Source organism: Stigmatopora argus, chromosome 14, assembly GCF_051989625.1.
Source record: "Stigmatopora argus isolate UIUO_Sarg chromosome 14, RoL_Sarg_1.0, whole genome shotgun sequence".
Taxonomy (NCBI): domain Eukaryota; kingdom Metazoa; phylum Chordata; class Actinopteri; order Syngnathiformes; family Syngnathidae; genus Stigmatopora; species Stigmatopora argus.
The window spans coordinates 7199565-7222667 of NC_135400.1; the positions used below are offsets into that span (position 1 = coordinate 7199565).

General features: G+C 36.8%; 4 protein-coding genes and 1 non-coding gene across 7 annotated transcripts; 1 reads left to right on the forward strand and 4 right to left on the reverse strand.

Annotated features, from left to right (window-relative positions):
* Positions 1-324: 324 nt before the first annotated feature.
* On the reverse strand, positions 325-4230 carry LOC144088765 (uncharacterized). 2 transcript variants are annotated; one of them, XM_077619419.1, is made up of 4 exons: positions 4073-4230; positions 3811-3907; positions 3557-3730; positions 325-823 (listed from the first exon to the last, which is right to left on the reverse strand). In XM_077619419.1, the coding sequence occupies exons 2-4, from the start codon at positions 3905-3907 to the stop codon at positions 552-554; spliced, it is 543 nt and encodes a 180-aa protein (XP_077475545.1). In that variant the 5' UTR covers positions 4073-4230; the 3' UTR covers positions 325-551. The 2 variants fall into 2 exon arrangements, with proteins under 2 accessions (XP_077475545.1, XP_077475544.1); XM_077619418.1 differs by having other exon boundaries at positions 3811-3909; positions 4005-4230.
* A 709-nt stretch (positions 4231-4939) lies between these two features.
* Positions 4940-12873, reverse strand: plbd1a (phospholipase B domain containing 1a). Its single transcript, XM_077619569.1, has 11 exons — positions 12685-12873; positions 11493-11715; positions 10299-10382; positions 10046-10187; positions 8805-8942; positions 8169-8313; positions 7134-7334; positions 6918-7058; positions 6660-6845; positions 5863-5969; positions 4940-5782 (listed from the first exon to the last, which is right to left on the reverse strand). Exons 1-11 carry the CDS (start codon positions 12752-12754, stop codon positions 5606-5608), a joined length of 1614 nt encoding a protein of 537 aa, XP_077475695.1. The 5' UTR covers positions 12755-12873; the 3' UTR covers positions 4940-5605.
* Positions 12874-13037: 164 nt separating this feature from the next.
* trnar-ccu (transfer RNA arginine (anticodon CCU)) lies at positions 13038-13110 on the reverse strand. The gene has a single exon. It is a non-coding gene; the product is annotated as a tRNA-Arg (tRNA).
* A 179-nt stretch (positions 13111-13289) lies between these two features.
* On the reverse strand, positions 13290-21165 carry pick1 (protein interacting with prkca 1). Of its 2 annotated transcripts, none has more exons than XM_077619571.1 (13): positions 20972-21165; positions 20396-20463; positions 19684-19795; positions 19480-19608; positions 18827-18893; positions 18648-18737; positions 18517-18570; positions 17223-17285; positions 17016-17149; positions 16846-16938; positions 16712-16762; positions 15877-16021; positions 13290-15096 (listed from the first exon to the last, which is right to left on the reverse strand). In XM_077619571.1, the coding sequence occupies exons 2-13, from the start codon at positions 20434-20436 to the stop codon at positions 14834-14836; spliced, it is 1242 nt and encodes a 413-aa protein (XP_077475697.1). In that variant the 5' UTR covers positions 20437-20463; positions 20972-21165; the 3' UTR covers positions 13290-14833. The 2 variants fall into 2 exon arrangements, with proteins under 2 accessions (XP_077475697.1, XP_077475696.1); XM_077619570.1 differs by having other exon boundaries at positions 20860-21163.
* Positions 21166-21864: 699 nt separating this feature from the next.
* LOC144088743 (galectin-1-like) lies at positions 21865-22861 on the forward strand. The gene is made up of 4 exons (XM_077619375.1): positions 21865-21952; positions 22045-22124; positions 22236-22407; positions 22495-22861. Exons 1-4 carry the CDS (start codon positions 21944-21946, stop codon positions 22639-22641), a joined length of 408 nt encoding a protein of 135 aa, XP_077475501.1. The 5' UTR covers positions 21865-21943; the 3' UTR covers positions 22642-22861.
* Positions 22862-23103: the final 242 nt, after the last annotated feature.

Sequence of the window (23103 nt, forward strand, 5' to 3'; positions counted from 1 at the left end):
GCGACCAAAAGACGGCGACCAAAAGACGGCGACCAAAAGACGGCGACCAAAAGACGGCGACCAAAAGACGGCGACCAAAAGACCGGCGACCAATCGACCGCACACGCAGCCAATCGCAGGGCACGAGGAGACAAACAATCATTCACGCTCACACTCATACCTACGGGCAATTTTTAGTGTCCAATCAGCCTACCATGCATGTTTTCGGAATGTGGGAAGAAACCGGAGTACCCGGAGAAAACCCATGCAGGCACGGGGAGAACATGCAAACTCCACACAGGTGGTTGATACGTACATCCATAAATTACAAAAAAGAGAAACAAATTCAAATGTTATTGTTTATAAACACATTCAAAGCCGGAGTACCTGGAGGAAACCCACGCAGGCCCGGGGAGAACATGCAAACTCCACACAGGTGGATGTGACCTGGATTTGAACCCAGGACCCCAGAGCTGTGAGGCCGACACGCGAACCACTCGCGTATTAATCGAGGATATTTTTGCATTTTGCTTGTTAAATCATCGATCGCTAGTCTAAAGCTGGACTAGAATCTACAAAGTTTTGGTTGTAACCAAGGCGGTGCCACCCAGTTCTGTGGCAGGAAGTGGAATTTTATGCTCTCTCGTGGAATTGCAAACTGGAAACCCGCCAAGTGGCTGGGCGCTGTCTGTTTCTCCATGGCCTGTTGCCTTCTGACTTTTTGAAATGTTTAGGGGACCCCTCTGGTCAAAAGAGGTGGAGGCTGAAACTGATGGGTTGAATTCGTGACCTTCAATAAGCGGATCTATTTTCTCTGCAGGATCCGGTTCAGGCTCCGTTGGTACTGCAATAAAAAGGAGAACAATAAATCATTAATACATCATGTTTTTTTTGAGTGGTCTTCAGTTCTTTTATTTTTTATTTTTTTATTTTAGGGGGGAAATAGTAAATGTAAAGTTTTACTTGTATTTGGTGTGGTGGTCACTTTTTTAACTCACTCTGTTCTTTATTTGTATGGGAGAAGTAACTTTTTTTCCAAATTATTTGACCCCAACCTGAGTTAATTAGGTGCATGTTAGAGTGATATGTATAAGCATGTGGGAAAACAGTTATCAGTGATGTATTTTAATATAAAAACAAAAAGACTGGAATAAAAAATATCTGTCCTGCTTAATTTGAAATGTGTTATTTAATCCTTACAGTCTAGAGGTATTGTTTTTGTCTGGTTTTATATATTTTTTTAAATTCTTCTCAGCACAAATAACGCGAATAATTAAATGGTAATTCTACATGAACTGTTATGTGTCTATATTTTGCACACATAAAGAGACAATATAACATTAACACAACTGTTGACTTCCATTTTATAGATGGCAAAACACACAAAAGCCACAGATGTTTTATATTGTTAACATTTCTTCCTTGTGACGGCATTTTTACGCATTTAAAATACCACACTGCTTTCATTCTGTATGAAACAATGATCCATTTGACACTAAATAACGCCGAATTCATTCACTGGCTAACTTAATTGTGCATACATTCCATGAGTTAAAAATATCCTAATAATGTGTTCCCCCTACTACACATTCCCAACAATCTTTACACACAATTTTATTGTCCTACCGTATTTTTCGGATTACAAATCGCAGTTATTTTCATAGTTTGATTTATGTGTGAAATTATCGACCTCCTGAGTTGGGGTAGTTGTTTAAAAGTGACACCGAGGATGAAGATTTCATTGGATTTAGTGATTTGGAGTGATACTTATAGTTTGGTAAACTTGTTAGCATGTTCTTTATGCTAGAGTTATCTGAATAACTCTTAATATGTTTTGGTGTTACTGACATTACCAGGCATGTCAGTCATGTAACATTAGTATACCGTATACTTATTCAGCATATTGTTCTCTATTTTATTTTAATTTTAAATTGCCTTTCAAGATGACATGTATGTTTTTGGTGTTGAATTTTATCAAATAAATTTCCCCCAAAATCCGACTTATACTCCAGTGCAATTTATGTTTTTTCCTTCTTAATTATGCATTTTTGGCTGGTGCAACTTATACTCAGGTGCGACTTATAGTCCAGAAAATACGGTACCAACTAAACATTACGCATGACAAGTTAAGAACAAAAAAAATTGCAATGAAAGATTACTACAGCTTTTATTGCTTTGCCTCCCGAATGCACAGGCTTCTAATGTAATTTTTTTGTTATCTTGTCATAAAGACTGAGTGTTTGACACTTAAAAAAATTGCCAAGTGTGACCTGCCTTGACTTACCTTGATTTTCTCCTACTCTCACTTTACACTTTATTTGATCTCACAAGCAAAAAAGTGGGGCTGCCCCGTGGGATGCCCGAGAGAAGAACAGAAACTAAATCGTTACCATCTAACATCAGCGTCACACATACATAAGCACTTGCTAAGTCACTTCCTCAAAAATACGGCTGAGATGAGTCATTTACAATTATGCCATGTATGCATTAAGCAATGGGGAAATACGTAAATTCATAAAAGTACAAATGATACAAAACACTGCTGAAAATGAGAAAATATATGAAATCTGAAAAACACTGTAAAATGAAATAAAAGTGAAAATATAAAATTAATGAAAGGGGGGAAAACAAACTCAATTGCCTGTTATTGACAACAATTTGCCTCAGGCAAAAAGGATTGGACGTTTAGCCCCATCAATGGCAGCAAATAAATAAAAAATGGGGGGGAAAAAGAGACTTTTCATCATTAAGTTGACTTTAAAAGGGCCTCGAAATGTTTTTGTTAATTGGCATCGAGGGGTAAAACATCCATTAAAAAAAACAACAACACCTTTAAAGTTAATTAAATGTTTGTTGTCTATATACAGCATACACCTTATATAAATACTTTAACCTAGAAATACATTTTAGTGGTTTACCAAAAGGAATATTACTAGTCTATTAATATATATATATATATATATATATATATATATATATATATATATATATATATATATATATATATATATATATATATATATATATATATATATATATATATATATATATGTATATATATGTATATGTATACATGTATATATGTATACATGTATATATGTATACATGTATATATGTATATGTATATATATATATATGTATGTATAGGTATTTCTATAATTTTCAATAGGAAGGATGTTAACATTTTGTTGGAACTGACTTGGTTGTCTTTGGGAGTTTCACCACATCAGAAAACGAGAATTTCCCACTGTTAAAAACGTTGTGGAATTTAAAGTCAAATTCTGACAGCTGTAGTTGCCAAAATGTTCCCATTAAAGAAAAACTACGCTTATAAACGATATAATCCCTTGGGGTAGATATTTAGAAATTAAAAAAATGGTAGTGAAATTAAATTTAGTTTTATTTTGTACTGTCTTGATGGTGGTTAAATTAGGTTGAAATGTTAATCATTGCATTCCAGGCTGTCAAACGTGCTAACTACTGAGCTACTGCTACTTGTTCTGGCACCTGCAGCTGTCAGCATTTTACACTGAATTTGTTTTATTTTGTATTTTCACAGTGTACCTATAGGGAGTACCTGAGCTTCTGTTGAATCTGCTATCCCATCTGAAAAAGATGATCCAGAGAGCCAAAGCCATGATGGACCCCAGGATGGTCAACACTACAGCAATCCACAAAATTGGACTCAGAGAAATTGGGTCTGACCAGGCAGCGGGAGATGTTGTTTTTTGATGGAAAACTGGGGTCGGCTCTATTGGAAAAACATTCATGATATGGAAAAAATGATATCACCAAGGTTTATGTTTAAAAAGATAATCCATAAATGTTCACCTGTTTTAGGTTCACGTTGAATTGCCATCATGTCCTGAATGCAGGCGGTCACAACGTTGTCCCATTTTCTGCCGGGAGGACAGTTCTTCTTGGTCATATCTGCAAGAAAGAGGAGTCTTTTTTACAGATGCGGATAGAAAAACTGTATGACTTCATGGATGAAAGCACTCATTTAAATAAAAACTAAAAAACACCTTAGAGTGTTTCAGTTCCTCCATTTCACAGGAGGGGGGTGAATTACATACAGGGTCTCTTGGGACACATCGCTCAAGGTTTCTTCTTTAACTCTAAATGCCTCTGCCCTCACACCTGTCAATGGCAGTAAATGAGTTTTAAAAAAAAGTTTCTTCCCAACATAAAACTGTCTAAAGCAGAGGTGGCCAAGTCCGGTCCTCGAGAGCCCTTATCAAGACCAGTCTGTTTTCCATGTCTCCCTCCACCAACACACCTGAATCAAATAATCGGGATTGGTAGGAAGCTTCTGGACAGCTTGCTGATTAGTTAATCATTTGATTCAGGTGTGCTAGAGGAGGGAGATATGGAAAACAGACTGGATAGGGGCTCTCGAGGACTGGACTTGGCCACCCCTGCACTACATTAAGTTTCATCTCATCTCATTTTCTGACCCGCTTTATCCTCATTAGGGTCGCGGGGGGTGCTGGAGCCAATCTTAGCTGTCTCCGGGCCAGAGGTGGGGGACACCCAGCCAATCGCAGGGCACAAGGAGATGGACAACCATGTACACTCACACCCATACCTAGGGGCAATTTAGAGTGTCCTATTAGCCTACCATGCATGTTTTTGGAATGTGGGAGGAAACTGCGGTACTTGGAGGAAACCCACGCAGGCCTGGGGAAAACATGCAAACTCCACACAGATGGACATGACCTTGATTTGAACCCAGGACCCCAGAGCTGTGAGGTCGACGCGATAACCACTCGCTCCACCGGCCCGCCCCCTACATTAAGTCACTTATGCTAAACAAAATATAAGACAGGACACAGGAGGGAACATTTTCTAGTTTATTCTTAATTTATTTGGCAGCCATTGACAGTACTGGATATCCAATCCAAATTTGATTGGGTAAATGAGTGAATATTAATTCGTCTAGCACCGTCAATGGCACCGTCAGTACTCACAGTATAAATGAATTGTTGTCAATGGCAGGCAATAAAGTACTACAAATGTGCAGCACTGGATCAATATTAAAGCTCATTTTAAAATCTCACAATGAATAAACATGTACAAATAACAGTCGATGCCGTAAATGCAAAATAGCCCTGAGATGTGATCATGGATGGATTGTTTTGTGCATTATAAACACAACTTGCATGGACAATATTGATGATTTGAGTACATGCACATGGCGTAAACTCTGCAATGTTTTAGCATTTTGTACATTCATGACATTTATTTAAAATCCGATATAATCGTTCCAAGTTGAAGGTATAAAAGATCTAAGCTCCCTTTACCCTGAAACATTTTTGCATTGTGCGAAACACATTCATTCAATAATTTAACTCTGAGGCTGAAGTAATACAATCAAATTTGCTGTGTGCGTTTGTTCGTGCTTCCCGAAAATGTCAACACAAGGAATGTAGTAACATTTTATGACTACTCCCACAAATAATATAATGGCTCATTGATAAAAATCATTGTAGAAATGTATGTATTTTTTCTACATGGTCACGATTGTTGTTTCTTGATTGTCTGAAAGCAATCAGGTGGTTCACTATGAGGCAATTTAAATTTAAAAAAGCCTTTTACAAGCTAGATTTCCTCCCCTGTTTGATATTCAAGGCTGGAAGAGGAGAGGCTTCATCCTGATGAAGGTGAAATTGTAGTACAGTGGCAAACCCTGGTGGCTGATGCTGCTGAATTGATCCCACGTGAATGGCGGGAGTCCATCCTGCGTTGTGGGTCCGTTCACCGCCTCGGCGTGGAACTCCCCCGCCATTTGGAAGTCGGTCACCTTCTCACGCAGTGACATGAAATATAGAATGAGTTTAAAAATACATCATTCATAATCTAAAAACGTCCTGTGAGACCTGCCTTAGTGTCATAACAACCGCCTGGTGAAGCTTCTTCCGTCTTCAGGTCATTTCGGCAACAGATGGTCTTGCAGGGGTCACCTTTAGAGTATGGATCCTTCTTGTAGTCTGGAGAAAAAAATATTGGCTGTGAGGTCGCTGGGAGGGCAGCTCAGACGCGTGATTAACAACAAAGTGTGCGAAATGAAGCTTTTCAAAATTAAAGGGATGACTTCACAAGCAACTGTGACAAGTTGTTTCTGTTAGCCAAAGCAGTCGAGACCACGGCTGATGAGACCTTAACGATTGTTAATTGAGTCAGATATGCATCTTCAAAAAAAGTGAGTATTTCACTTGGCACACCCCATGTAAAATTTTTGACATTATGGGAATCCATTTGTACATAATTTCTGCTTTGGATTGAAAGCATTTCTAAAGAAAATAAATATTTTCAACAAAATTTATATTATTAAAAAAAATAAAATAAATATATATATATATATATATATATATATATATGTATATATATACACATATACACATACACATATACATATATATAAATAAATAATAATACATAGATATTATTTATATATATATAATTAACCTATTTATTTATTACCTATCTATTTATGTATAAAATGTATTTTCCTGTATCTGCATTCTCACCCTCTTGCTACTGTGACAATGAAATTTCTCAAATACGGGATGAATAAAGTTATCCAATCCAATCCAATACACACACACACACAGACAAAGATGCATTTATATAATAGTATCAATATGGGAGAGAAATGCCAGTGCGGGATAAAAACCAACCATTGAATCTCATGACATGCTTTAAAGAATCCAAATCCTTGACAGCAGCTTGATCACGCCGGAAAATCTTGGCTCTGGGGCAAAGATCATAGGAGAAGTCCTCTCCATATTTTTGCCACATCAGCTCATAACCACTCAACTCATAGATTCTCGGGTGGAAGGGAACGTTGTAGGACGGCCAGTAACCTGTGGCGGTAACAAATGCATCAAGTTTCAATACGCTCAAATCAAAATTTGTCCAAGATCTTATCCTCTGACCTCGACGCAGCGCTTGCGTCTGGTCCGAGTACTCCACCAAGCCGGGGATCTGCTCCACCACAGTGAGAGCCCCATTGGAAATACTGTGGCCCAGTTTCACCTTGCTCCTATCCAACACCATGTACTGGTTGTTGTAGGTACCTGCAAAAGTTGGACCAGTTGTATAAGATTTTTATAAAATGTGTTGTGTTAAGATATGATTGTCTTGTGTCCTACCAGAGTTGAACTGAGAGAAGATTTTGGCCCACTCGTCTCCCGTACGAGCCAAACTGTGAGCCAGTCGAACCCTCTGCCAAGCCAGCAAGCTTTTAGGGCTGATGTTGCCAAAGAGGGAGGAGTTGAAGACGTTGTTGGTGGTCTGGGTCATCATGAGACCACTCCCCAAAAGGTAAAAGTCATCCAGGGACACCAGAAAGCCTGAGAATCAATTTCACCTTTTATAATTATTCACAATACCCTTTACAGGGCACACGGGTAATGCCCGGGATTGAGCCCTTGATCTCAAAACTGTTAGACAGATGTGCTAACCACTCTTCCATCATGCAGGCCAATTTGTAGACTTTTATTTTTAGTATCTTATATTTCAATTTTTTCCTAACCTACCAGCTACGGTACTCGGACGATTCGGCTAAAGACGTTTCGCCGACGGACGTTTCGCCGACGGACAGTTCGCCGAACGGACGTTTCGCCGAAAAAATTAAAGTGTTTAATTTATTATTTCATTAAACAAATAAAAGTGGGGATGTTTCTCATTGTGTTGTTTTTCGTGCCGAGGTTGAAAAACATATACACACGATCCGGGGGCGGGGCGAGCGCGCGAATCCCGTTTCGGCGAAACGTCCGTTCGGCGAAACGTCCCGTCGGCGAAACGTCCGTCGGCGAAACGTCTTTCGGGGAATCGTCCGGTCACGACCAGCTACATGTACAAGATCATTAATATGCACTTTCCCTAAAGAAAAAAAATGGACGCCTATCAATCTTAATGCAGGTAATGAGTTATAAATACGTTGAGATAATAAACAAAAAACAAACTTCAGAAAGTAATTTGGTACCATACCGCTCTACTTCTGTTTTCATACATTTGTAGTCATTTTAATTAACTGATAAATGTATTTACTCATAAATTACAGACGTATATTTATATATGAAAATAATAAAAAAATACTTAACAATAACGTTCATTCGCCGCCACTTTCCCGCTTTTAATAGAATTGACTTATGCTAGAAATGCTAAAATTTAAAGTTTCCTACCTGGGTAGCTGCTGAATGATAATTTGCCAGTGGCTGCGCTCGGATCAGCGATATGGAAATCCCAATGTTTGTAGATCCGCATGGTGGCTGCGTATGTGTACCAGCTGGAGTGTGCAAAGAGGAGGTTCTCGAAGCCTGGGAGAACCTAAAAAGGAGATCACAATAAAGTATTTGGAACAAAAGTAACATGCAATATGTAGTTTTGTCTGAGGCTACAGATTTAATCATGTGGCTCTTAAAAACGAAACGAAAACTTTTTAAATCAGTTAATCTCTAGTAGACATTCAATCCATTTGAACTATGAAGATGGCACGAATGGACAGAAGTTAATATTCTGCGGTCCCTCCTGCTTTGAATGGATTGGACGTCTAGCGCCATCAATGGCAGCCAGTGAGTTAACAAGGAAAATAGAAAAATAAGCGTTATGACAGTCAAGATGCAAAATCAAATTTACATTTTGACAATAACTTTCTAGTCACCCGTGGGACCGAGAATAAAAACCTTAATAAATGCAGGGAGTATTGGATCAAATAGCATACGTATCTGGATACAACACTTCAGTATTAACCCTTCGATACTTTTCTACACTCTGAATTTAATTGTAAAAAGTGCGTAAGACTGAAATGTTTATTCGACCTTAATGAGTGCAGAGCAGTGTCCCATCCCTGGACGTTTCAAGTGTTTGAGTGGAGGTGAGGTGGGGACCAAGGCCGGGATCAGATCTAGCAGGTCGCCGACTGCATTTAGGAATTGCACGGCAAACAAGGACAGCGGCTGTGGGAAATAACAGCAGATGTTCAGCTTTTCGAAAACAAAGTAATGAAGGTCACACCGACGGATCAAGCAAAGTAACATAGTTAAGGGGGAAGCAGACAAAATGTGCATAGGGTAAGCTCCATAACCTCAACTAGCTAAAAATGAAAATAATTGTTATCGTATCCCAATGTCAAGGGTGTTTGCCATGCTTTCCTAAAACAGTGGTATAAATAAACAGAAAGCAAATACTGCTTCTTCCTTTAAAACACTGCCACTTACTTTATATTGTATTGATCCGAATATAGGACGATGTTTTTTGCATTGAAATAAGAATGAAAAAGCATCGGTCGTCTTAAAATCGCCATTGTGTCCATTCACAACACTAGTGGCTCTAGATGCCTTTAAAGCGAATACTGAACACTTTGATGGTTAATTGAATTGAATTGAATGCCTTTATTGTCATTATACAATTACAATTAGTTTTATAGCTGCACCATGAAATAGGTAGTCAACATAATAGGTAGTCAACATAAATAAGTAGTCAACATAAATAAGTAGTCAACATAAATAAGTAGTCAACATAAATAAGTAGTCGACATAAATAAGTATAGTCAACATAAATAAGTAGTCAACATGAATAAGTGGTCAGATACAAAAAGTGACTAGTGGTTAGCAGCCTATGGAGTTTTAGTGCAAGTAAAAAATAAGAAATTATTCTAGATTAGGTCAATTGTAATTTAGATTTTTAGATCACAGTAGATTAGTTAATTTACATTTTAAAAACCAGAAATCATTCATTTACAAATGTAATTGCACTTTAGTTTACATATTAAAATGTTCAGATATTAAATAGTCAATATTAGACAGCTTTTGCATTATTTGAATGAGGCAAAATAACATGCTTTTTCTCTCTATTGTATTGTTATAATCATTTGTTTCAGATCTACTGTCATTATTTTGTGTCAAAAAATTGAATTTGGTGTTCAAAAAGTCTTTTTTCAAACTTGAGTCTTGAAAAATACTTCGAGGTCGTCTTATATTCGGGCCAATTCCGTAGTTCCTTCAATGAATTACTACATTGATTAATTAGTGATAAAAATACAACAATTTGATTGTAACACCTTTGTCCCTTGTCTCTTGGCCCATTCTGCAACTCCAGCTTGCAAACCATCCATCTGGGCCACAATGAAGCCCACGTGTCTCCACATAGGATCCGAACTCTTGTTGTTTTTCACTTGCAATCTGGTCCAAGAATCTTGTTGCCTTGGACAGCCAAGCACAGTCACATTCTGTTCGCAGCTCAGTGTTGTCATTCCAAGCATTCAAAGGTCATCATGCCAAAAGGTATACGAGGAGATGTTATTACAGACTCACTTCATGAAGTTCTGAACCGGCCCAAGGATGATGGGGTCATGGATGAGCTGAGGGTACATGTTCGTATAATGATCTACCATCTGTCTGACAGGAAACATGATACAATGATGAATCAAACAAAGGAATGCAAATAAATAGAGGGGAAATAGTGTGGGTTAGTGCCGTGCAATATGTCAATCAATACTCATCGCCATAATCAGGGGTGTTCAATCTTTTTTGCTCAATTATTTACTTTTCAAAGAGCCAACATCGCGCAATCTAGGCCACTGAAACATTTTAGCAATTTTGTATGCTAAGTCGCTAATTAGATATATTTGAAGTTGAGAAAAAAATGTTTCCTATTCTTCAGCTTGTGTTACACTGGATTGGTTTAGGTTGCAGCAATACTTGATACATATAGTAGGAGAGCGGAGGATGCTGACCATGATGATGTCCATCATGGACAGCACCTCCCACCCCTTGTATGAGTCTGTGGAGTCCCTCCGAAGCTCTTTCAGCAATAGACTGCTGCACTCTCATTGCAGGAAGGAGCGCTTCCGCAGATCCTTCCTCCCATCAGCTGTCAGGCTCTTTAACAAAACAAATGGCTGAGTGTTAAGACCTACCGTATGCATGCATGTACATCTATGTGTATGTATATATGTGCTTGTATATATGTATGTGTATGTATGTATATATATGTGTATGTACACGTATGTGTATATATATATGTGTATGTACACGTATGTGTATATATATATATATTTCAGCAACACGCTTATTTATTTATGTATTTATTCATGTATTTATTTATTTATTAACTTACTTATTACCTATCTATTTATGTCTAAAATGTCTTTCCTATTTCTGCATCCTCACCCTCTTGCTACTGTGAGAACGAAATTTCCCGAATACAGGATGAATAAAAGTTATCCAATCCAATATAACATTTATGGCACGTCACTCAATTAAAAAACAAAGTAATTCGGCTTCAAGCTGTCATAATATAAACAGTATCCTAAATTGTGGTATGTCTATAACTATAGCTTGGCTCATGTTGTTGTGGGAGATGTTTTACATATCGCACAGCACTAACGTGGAATAAATGAGTGACCCTTCGATGAAGACAACAAACACATAATTATAATAATAAATATGTTTGATTTCACATAATGTGGAGAAATTAGGAGTAAACGTCTGTTACACTGTACTTACTGGGCTGTAAGGAAGCCTTCCAGGTAGCCCGCTAAGAAAAAGGTGACCTCGTCGGTCTCAGATGTTTCTCCATATCCAGCTCGGATCTCGAGGACGCTCCAACCTGTACTGGACAGGGTGTTGTTCAGGAAGCCGTATGCGTCCCCGTTTGAATCGAGGACCCCAGGCTTCAGCAGGACTGTCTTTTGTTGGGCATCCCAGTACACTGTGGCTTTTGTCAACTCTGTAAAAAAAAAAAACAATATTTGTAATTACTTATTCATTTTCTGTTCTGTTTCTGTGATTTGCAATTATAGTTCTTGTATACAACATTTAGGATGATGGGTGATGATGCAGGTTGTAAAGTGTGTCTTTTCACATAAATGTTTAAATATTACTTTTTTAAAATTGAAATAAGTAATAATACTATATGACTATAAAAATGACAAATATTTGTATTTTAAAGAAGACTTTTTTAAATTTAATGATTACTTTCCACATTTGTTATTGCATTGAATCGAATGTTTATTCTCATTATATACAAGTATAATGAGATAAATAGCTTTGCCAGGAAGTGCACAAATAACAACAACAAACAAACAGACAAATACATCATTTATAAGTCATAAATAATAAAAATAAAGTGAATAAATAAAGAATTAAGTAGTCAACATAAGTAGTCACAACATAGATAAGTAGGGAAGTGCACAAATAAGAACAACAAACACAAACGAACAGAAAAATAATCAATAAATAAGTAGTCAAAGTCAACATAATAAATAAGTAATAGTCAGCATAGATAAGTAGTCAACATTGAATAAGTGGTCACATAAATAAGTATTGATTAGTATTGATTCATACATACAATCTTTCTATACACTTATTTTTAAAAGTATTCATTACTAGATACTTCTGCCACCTCTACTGTTGATGTATAACATTATAATAAAGACATACACTTACATAAACCCGCATAGTGACGCAATATGTATTTCTAGAAGCCTGACAATTTAATGGTGACGTTTATGACCATTATGTTTTAAAACCAACTGCACTACACAGTAAATATGCACATATAATAACTGTGTGTTGTGCTAAGGAAAAAAGGTGTCTTTACTCAAAATCAAGCATTATCCAAACTTCATTGTCACGTGAACACAGAAACCTTTTACACAAGCACATAGTTCAAGTATCATTTGTATGACCTACTTACCACCAGCTGCAGAGGGGACTGTCAAAAAGGCGGCGAGAAACACAAAAACATTCAAAAATTTCAAAACCATAGCTTCTTCACGGAGTTAGGCCCTTGAGGAAACAATCTCCTGAACTAAGTAAGGAGCAAGGATTTGAAATCAGGAGAAAATCAAGTCAAGGAAAGTGGTTGACTTGATTTACGGTGGGAGGGAGGGAGACGCCTGTTGGTTAAAAGGGGTTATGGCAGGTCCCGTGATTCGGGGTTGAGTAACATGACTACCGTGCGCTGACTAAATAGTGGATAGCATAGTGGTAGGGAATGTTATGTTAGATTGTGTATGGCTAAATTTGCTGGTTCATCAAAACTGAGCTCACCCCAGATGGGACTCGAACCCACAATCCCTGGCTTAGGAGGCCAGTGCCTTATCCATTAGGCCACTGGGGCAACTGAAAGTCCATATATATCTTATGGATCATAAAGGGACTTAATACAAACACATGGGTTATGATGTTAAATATATATTAATGTATTAATTTTGAAATAATAATGAAGAGTTTGATATATATACATAGTATAACCTAGGGCTGTCCATTACATCTGTATACATCATAAAACAAATACACTTACAATAAAATATTTTTATTCAATTGTAGTACATGTAAATAATATTTGCAAATGACTTCTTAAAATAAAATAATTTTATGTGAATTGTAGTAAGTCTTAAGCTGTATTTATTTTTTGCGGTGGCCAACAAAATGGCCCTCAAAGGAAGGCATAAGTGACATCATGTCATTCAAAAACAAAACACGGGTGGCCAAGTCTGGTCCTCCAGAGGCCCTATCCAGTCTGATTTCCATGTCTCCTTCCACCAACACACCTGAATAAAATAATCGGGATTGGTAGGAAGTTTCTGGACAGCTTGCTGATTAGTTGATCATTTGATTCAGGTGTGCTAGAGGACGGCTCTCGAGGACTCGATTTGGCCACCTCTCCATTAGGATAAAACACATAACCACTGACAAAATTCTTCTTTTTAAATCCTATTTATTCTACATTGACAAACTTGAGTCTGAACAAAAACACACAAGCAAATAAAACAAAAAAAATCAAACAATAATTCATAACATTTATCTGGTTCTCTGGAAACAGCATATGACCTAGGCAACAAATATATATATATGTATATATATTTATATAATTCTTGTAGAATAAGTAGTGTTGGCAAGGAAACAAAAATAATAAATATACATGTAAAAGCTTAAATATTTTACCAGGTTTTTCCTAGAATGTTAATAATTACAAGTAGACTTCATCTTTATCAAGTGAACAGCCAATATTATATCCTAGCTTGTACAAAACTGGAAAATACAAGTAGTGTGTGGTAACAGTTCTGTACTAAAGATTTTGGCCACAAGGTTTTACAGGCGATCGCTTGTCATGCAGACAAAAACATATAAAGAGGTATACGAGATATATCACTTCTGTTGGTCCAAATTAGTAGCAAATAAAAATATCACTAATACAGAATGCACAGCCTAACCCTGCCACAATGACACATAGTTAAAGTTAAATAAAATAAGGCACAATTCAACAACTCAAATTAGACGAGTCCTACACTGACTGGCAGCAGCAAAATTCTTAAATAACATTCAGATTTTGTTGACTTCTTGATCGAAGTTATTTCGCAACTTTTTTAAAGGATTCCACAAAGACCATTAAAAGAAAACAAAACAACAGTGTCTTTCAGGGGTCTTCATTAGTGCTGTGCAATATTGAAAATAATATGGCCAATTTTATACCATGATATTACTATGCCACGATGTAATACATTTTAAATTATTTTTTGGGGAAAAAATATTCAACAATTATGAAAGCCGTATTCTCATTCCCGTTATTTCTTAATAGACATTTAAGAATTTGACTGGGTTTGGACCTCCAGCATCTGAGCTGTGATATTCATGAAGTCAGCTTCCATTCCGTGTCGAGCTGAAATCCGAGGGTAGAACTACAGAAGACATATATTGTCATTTCGTACAACACTAGACTGGAACCATTGTGTTGACGTTCCTTCTGAAAGATGGTTAAAGTTAATAGTACTTGATGGCAAAGAATGGCCGAGTAAAAGACTGACATTTTAATGTCCGTCATGAAGCCCAATAGAGATTTTTCATTCATCATCGATCAATTTCTCACTTCCGTTCTCCGCCTGGATGCCTTGGCATGTCTCTCCTTCTTCGCCTCCTCCCGCACAATCCTCCGTCTCCTCCTCATCGGTGTAAGTATAAGAGGGGCTGGTGTAGTTGATGGTGGTGCGGGAGAGATCTACCTCGATAGGAAAAACGTCAGCCTCCTTGAGCACGGCGTAACACTCGTCGTAGTAATGGGACATGCCCGACACGAAGCGCTGAAGCTGGAAAACGATGTCTTGGACTGGACAGGACAAAAAAGAGGGCAATAATTAATTTGTTGTTGTATTTTTCCATTGGTTTTTCTCTCTTTTTTTGTTTAAATTCATCCATTCATTCATTTTCCATTACGATTAAACTCACAAGGGTGACCTTTTTTAAAAAAATATTACTATTTTTATGTACTTAATCATAACATTTTATGTCTATATTTTAAATTTAGGCATCAAGGGGCAATGTTCCCTTTAATTTTTTGTTTGTCTGGGTAGAAAGACAACATCCCTGAGCACACTGAGTACCGGTGTGAGCAACATCATCATTGCTCGCTATGGGCACACAACAGTATCACACCTGACATAAGCAGGTACATGTCTACTACACATAAATGAGTTAGTAATGATAAAATGTAATGATTAATATCTATGAATGGGCGGCCCGCCGGATGAGTGGTTCGCGCGTCGGCCTCACAGCTAATTTTTTTTTTTTTTTTAAATTGGGATTTTATTTTGTGCGCTCCATATGATTTGCTGTGCGCAGAGAAGACGAGAGTAGTGCGCAATTGCGCACGTGCGCAGCTTAGAGGGAACATTGTCAAGGGGTAAACCCTGGAGTTCATGTAAGGTCATTCATATTTGACTAACTAAAGATGACAAGTTCAGAAAAAACTATGATAAGAGAAAACAATGGTAGGAAGATAAAGCACAACACAACAGATAGTTTCTAATGCAAAACAAATGAGCAACCATTCTATATGCTGCCTTTTCTTTCGAAAGGGTGGGCAAAAAACACAAAAAGAATAACTCACCATGTTTCTGATCTAGAAGTTCTATCTTCTCCAGTACATCTTTCCTCATCTTGGCGAATCGAGCACGAGCCTCCTGTCGACACCGCAGCACCAAACGGTACTCATAGTTCCCAGTACATACCCGATACAGAGGTTCTCCCATTGCCTGATGAGAAGAACATTAGTGTGTTGATGCCAAAAGTCAATCAAACCTATACATTGCTAGCATCAGGGTTAAATCAGTCTAAATTTGGTCAGGTTCCTATTTTTTCATGAATCTACTTCATGAATTTGACTTCAAAATTGCAGAGGTTTAATAACATGTGTGATACTGCAGTGTGTTAGACTACAATCCTAATTTTCCTTCACCATCAGTAGACAAAAACAACATGTAAAGTGATGCTAAACCTACTGAATGAGTTAGTAATCAAAATATATCAAACAAATGTTGGTAAATTTAGGGCTTATGAAGGGACCGTTAAGTTTTGTATGGGACAATGCAGGATTCAAAGGCAGTAGGAATGTTCGAAGGGAATTTTGGAGATATTATTATTTTATTTTTCAATTAACTATTGCGATGGAGGATGTGTTATTGTTCAGTCTGGACTTTTACAATAAAAAACAGGCATGATGTCATGCCCAAATTAAATGCTGCATATAAAACCTGTAAATATCGCTACATTTCCCTTCTTAAAACTCCCAAGCTGGATAGATTCCGGGTGATGTAATTTACTAATGTTTGCGTATACTAAGTCTAGAAGTAGCAATGAAGTTTTATAGTTTTTGGAGGTGCGAGAATTCTCCTTGACAACAGCAACATACTCATTTATCTTTTTCAGATTCCAGAAATACTCACAATGCTGCTGTATTCCTCATCATCCATTTCCTTCACCTTTAAACAGTATGACTGCAAGACCAAAATAAATTGATGTTTCATGTGAAATTGGTGTTTTGGAAGTTACTCAATCGGACGGAATGTGATCCACTGACCAAATACTCAAATTTCACGTCCAGGTACTTGCGGATAGTGAGCTTTGTGTCTGGTATGGCTTTATGAAGGTAAGTGTTCAAATCGTGGAGCATCTGTACAGGAAAAATGTCAGTAGTACAACATTAGAGAACATTTACCACAAGATATAAGAAGTTAATATTGTACTCACAGGCTTGATGGTCTTTAGTAACTGAATGCCGTACTTCTCAATACTGCGGTGAGCATCAGCAAACTTCACAAAAGCTTCGCTGGCGGCAGCTTGGGGCTCTCGTACTCCGATCACAGAAAAGACGTCTCCAAATCCTGAGAGTTCAATCAAGCTAGGCATTAGACAATATGTAAAATTGAAGAAAAACAAAATACCTCGGGCTATCACCTCTGTGGGTTTGGGAAAGCTCAAAAAAGGCTCTGAGCAGTCGCTTGGTGTGCTCCATTAAGCCTGTGGGAGAACAGAAAGAAAAGATGAATGTGTACAAGTACCATATTTTACTCACAATAAGGCACAACTAAAAGACTTCAATTTTCTCAAAAGCTGCCAATGTGCCTTATTATCCGGTATGTCTTATAAACGGATCAATATTGGTTAATTATTGTATGAAATTCCCTTTAGCACAGCTCTATCTAGTGGATGTATGACACAACCTCTAACCACTACTACTATAGCTCCATGTACATGATGAATAACACAGACCCTAACCACTACTACTAGTACTACTCCTAAACCTCCATCTAGTAGATGTATAACACAACTCCCTCGTACTACTATTAGTAGTACTACTAAACCTCCATCCAGTAAATGTATAACACAACTCCCTAGTACTACTACAGCTACATCTAGTGGATTTATAACACAACCCCCTACGACTACTACAACAGCTTCATCTTGTGGATGTATAACGCAACCTCCTCCTACTACTACTACTACTATTACAACTACTACTACTACTACTACTATTACAACAACTACTACTATTACAACTACTACTATTACAACTACTACTACTATTACAACTGCTACTACTACTATTATTACAACTACTACTACTACTATTACAACTACTATTACAACTACTACTACTACTATTACAACTACTACTATTACAACTACTACTACTACTATTACAACTACTACTACTACTGTTACAACTACTATTACTACTACTACTACTATTACAACTACTACTACTATTACAACTACTACTACAGCTTAATCTAGTGGATCTGTAACACAACCCACTATTACTACTACTTCCACTACAACTTCATCTAGTGGATGTATTACACAACTCCTACACTGCTACTACTACTGACTAATATAGCTCCATATTAGTTGAAGTATCACACAACCCCCTACTACTACTACTACTACCACCACCACCAGTACTACTACTACTACTGCAGCATGTTATAACCTGGTGCTTTTTATATATGAAACAAATTTCAGGACAGGTCATTCATTGAAGGTGCTCCTTACACTCCGGTTGGTGCGCCTTTTAATGCAGAAAATACAGTAACTTAACTCTTTGACAGTGCAAGTCATTTGGACGACTGTTGTTAATGGCACCGAAACATGAGCATTCACAGCGAATCCTTCACCTTTAAATGAATTGAACGTCTATCGCCATCAATGACAAGCAATGAGTAAAATAGATAACATTCCGATACTTTACCTTTGTAAAGCTCTCCCGTCTTCTCTAGTTCCTCCAGTCTTTTAACAAGTCCATCTGCACAGTAAATATGTTCAAGGAAATAATGTCATAAAACTACAATTGTTCTTACATGAGTTCATTCATTGTCGTACCATTGCATAAGATAGCTCGACTAAGGCCAAGGGCATCAGCAGTGCCGGAACTCATGTTCTCCACCAACCGATGTTTGACTTTCTTCAGAACTGAAATAATGAAGAAAAATGTGTGTCCTTAATTCATACGTGAAATCAGGATCTAAACATAATACTGGATCTGTTAATTAGGCACAAACCTATATCCAGAGACTTTCCCTGTTTTGGGTCTGCTTGCAATTTGTTGTAGTGGATTACTGCTTCACCCTGACAAGACACAAACACAGATTATGGATGGCAAAAAATGTGATTTGAAACACACTGAGATTTAGCAAAAACTCTCTCTCTTTTTTTAAACATTTTGAATCTATATGAAAATTTCAGAATTAGACAAATTCGTGGGGTTTTACACTTTTTTTGCACTTTTTATTCTCAGTAGTTGACTGAACAAATAGCATGCAATTTTTTGATTGGCACTTCAATGATACAATAACGAAATAAACAGAAAGATCTGTATTGAATGGGAAACGACAGGACAAGGTAATCCTTTGTTTCACACACTAAACCTGTCTTTATCCGGGGATTCCGGAAGTCCTGAAATTCCCTGATCACCAACAATGGAGAGAAAAAACAACACAGGAACTCTGCACATATTGTCCCGAAATGCTTTCCACTATCAACTCCGCCAAGTCATTTGGCACTGTTGTGACTGTTCTCATTTGCAGTTGAACTGGACTCCAAACTGTAAGTAGTTTTTCGTATTTGCTTCTGTATTTCAAACCTCTATTCTATTCAGCACCACATCATACCTTTTCATTGTTACTATACCAAAAAAAGTACCGTCAAAATATACCTGTACAGCTTGAATCATCTTGGCCACTTCCACTTTTGTCTTTCCCTTTACTGGTTTGCCATTGACTCCAGTGATTTCATCACCTGCTGCAAGCATCCCTTCGAGAGCTGCCGGTGTGTTGTCAAACACCTGAGAAGCCAGAGCAAACATTTTTAAACAACCATTCAATGGAAAGTAACATTGACTTTATTCAACTGAACCCACCTGAACAATATAGAGGCAGGGGCAGTATTGTGCCCCGCCACCAATGCTGATCCCAATAAGGTTATTTGCATCTTTTTTCAGAGAAACAGTCCCAGGTACTGTTGGTATTCCTCTGTGACAGAAAAACAAATATTTCTCAGTCTGTAAAAATGCATTGTACATGTTGCCGGGTAGAATGCGGTTTGAAAAACACAAATGTTTGAAAAACACAAACCGTGGAAATGTATATACTGCTGAACAGGGATTTTTATATTATACATTGTACATTTCAATAGAAGAATTAGGTTAACTAACCCATTATTTCTTAAAACAAAAAAACACTGATTATATTCAATTCAATGTTAGGTGAAAATGAATGCTAAAACTCTACAGTGGAACTCACAGTCATGTTTATTAGATTAACCCATTGCCTGCCATTGACGGCACAGGACGTCCAATAGTAGGAAGGTTGGCATTGAATGATGTTCATTTTCTGCCACACTTCCATGTCAAATGCAATTGACTAGTAATAAAAAAAGCAATTACTATTAATAAAGTAATTTTAAAAGGCCACTTGCCCCTTCTCTCCCAGTCCAAATGAATTGGGTGTCCATCCTTGAGCAATGAGTTAATCATATTAATAATCAAAAATTGTGGTCCAATAACGTATACATTTGGAAAGGATGACATTTTTAAAACAAATGCAAAGTACTAGAACAGATTTGAAACTTACAATTTATCCTCTTCTAATTCAAAGTCCATGTCGGTGAACATACGTCTCACACTTGTCCTTGTAAATACCTGTGAACAATTATTTTCAAAATTAAATAAATAAATATAAAAAAGGTTGTAATTGTTCGCTTCGAAACCACTTCGAGAAAAAAACAAAAAACAAATTTTAAGCAACAAGAGAACATTTTGCATCCGTGATTAAAGATGATTAAATCATTTTTACACCAGATGAAACTGCAGCAGGTGAATCACCACAGCTGCCAAATGTAATAACCAAAATACTACTATATTTACGTAAATTGTATTAAAAATCAACAGTGCATTAAACAACCTTGCAGTATTTTTAAACCATTTGAACGTTTTCGTTGAGATGACGTAGCCAAATAAGTGAAAAAAGGCTGGCTATTTAGCTGTTAGCTATTTCTTCATGGCAGCCAATATTTTAGATTATTTTTTTTTACTAACCTTTTGCAGTATACACAGCTGTTCATTAAGCCACAAACCGATGTTTTTTACTAAAGGTACATGGCAGAATGTCGCATTTTATAATTCAGTAGGAAATACAGTATATAGCCACCTGTCCGGAAAACAGCAGTTTTATTTACTTATTGACGTCATTTCCAGCGTGTCGAGGAAGTCGGCCATGGAATTTCCTGATTTGTCACGTCGTAATTCTCAATAAAATAAAATACATTCAACAATAATACAGCGATTTAAAGTAGGGCGATATAAATATTAATATACATTTAAAATAAACCACAGTTGCGACCGACATTGTTCCATTGTCACGACCACAACGGCTGAATGTCTTCTATTGGTGACCGCTAGAGGGAGTTAAAGCATGACAAGTATGACTTATGATTGTAGTAATAGATTTTCATGTTTCTTTTGCTGTGAAATCACTCTAAACGCTCATTGTGACAAAATTTGTTTGGAAGGGAAATATATTATATAGTTTGGTGATTTTTCTTGAATAGCTTTATTGCTACATTGAAGAAAATTCATTCATTTATGCGCTCATTTTCTCCAAAAGGTTGCGGGAATGAAGAAAGTTACCACTGCAAATCAAATCAGTATTATATTACCATAAAAATGTAAAATGTCAAGTGATTGTGACTCACATAACCCTTTACTTGCAGTTAAATATTAAAACATAGTAATCAAATATAGGATAGTGTTTTAATGTGTGCTTTTTTATGTTAAAAATTTTACAACAAAAATGAAATTATTATTCATTCTTCAGGTGTTTCTTTTAAGAAATGGAGCAGAAATTTGTAGGCTATCTGAATTAACACGCCTTTTTGAAAATAAGCATTAAGCGATTTTTTGGGGGGTAATATAATACAATGTCCTTTTGACCCCCTTGTCTGTTTACCCACCCCTTTTTATCTCTTTACAGTGATGAAACAATTGAATGATCAATTTTAATTGATTAGAATGATGTACTCACTGTGTGTCTCAGAATAAAACCGGAACAATTCCACTTCTGTGTTGCAGGGAAAACAATTCCTCCAATTTCTGTACCTCAGCGGCTTAGCCAACATCCTAAATGACAATGGTAAGTTTATATATAATGTTAAGTTTTACATACAAATATATATATATATATTTTATACATATGTATTCATCTTACCAACACTATTCAATTAGAACATTGAAATGAGCAACATAAATCTGAAAGTTGGAGATCAGCTGAAAATAACAGGTGAAATCCTCCATGATGCTGAAAGGTAAGATCAACAGTAAATGATATCTTCTATAATTCATATACATTATGTTGATAGAAGGGTTTATTGCTCGTGTGTTGATGCATTGAATTATTTATTTCAAAATACACTTAGATTCCAGATTGATCTTGGCTACGATTCGGAAGACCTGGCTTTGCATTTCAACCCGCGTTTCCACGACGACACAAATGGAGCGGTTATTGTGTGCAACTCAAAAATTGCTGGTTCCTGGGGCAATGAGAAAAGGGAGCTACACAATCCTTTGCACCGAGGCACACATGTGAAGGTCAATTCATGTGACGGATCGATTGAAGATTTTAGCAATTATGTATATTTTTTCAATAAAATTTGATGAATTTTGTGTCTTTTGTAGCTTGTGTTCAAGCTGACCGGTGACATGTTTGAAGTAGAACTTCCCGATGGACACGAAATCCAGTTTCCCAACCGTGTGGATATGGCGGTGATCAACTTTGTCCGGATCAGTGGAGACTTCAAACTGACTTGCTTAAAGATCTGTTAAAGTGTATGAATATCTAATAATATGTTGTTCTAAAAAATAGTATTCTCAATGATTAACTTGTGTTTTTTTCCTAGATCAGGAAATACATGATTATACAAATGCAGATATACTCAAGGAATAGTTAGCGTAATGCCGTTTTGCTAGCAAAATAATTACTAATGATGTATACACATTAACACACTCTTCACTGGAAAGAAAGTTTATTAAACCAACAATTGTATTATTTTTGTTTTCTCTTCTTGCAATGAACATGTCTACAAAAATCCACACTAACATTTTTTTTACAAAGTTGAGTTAATGTGTTCACATTTTTGCACAATTTGCATTGATTGATTGATTCATTCGTTCATTCATTCCTTCATTCATACCTTCATTCAATCCTTCTTTCATTCCTTCATTCATTCCTTCATTCATTCCTTCATTCACTCGTTCATTCACTCGTTCATTCACTCCTTCATTCAC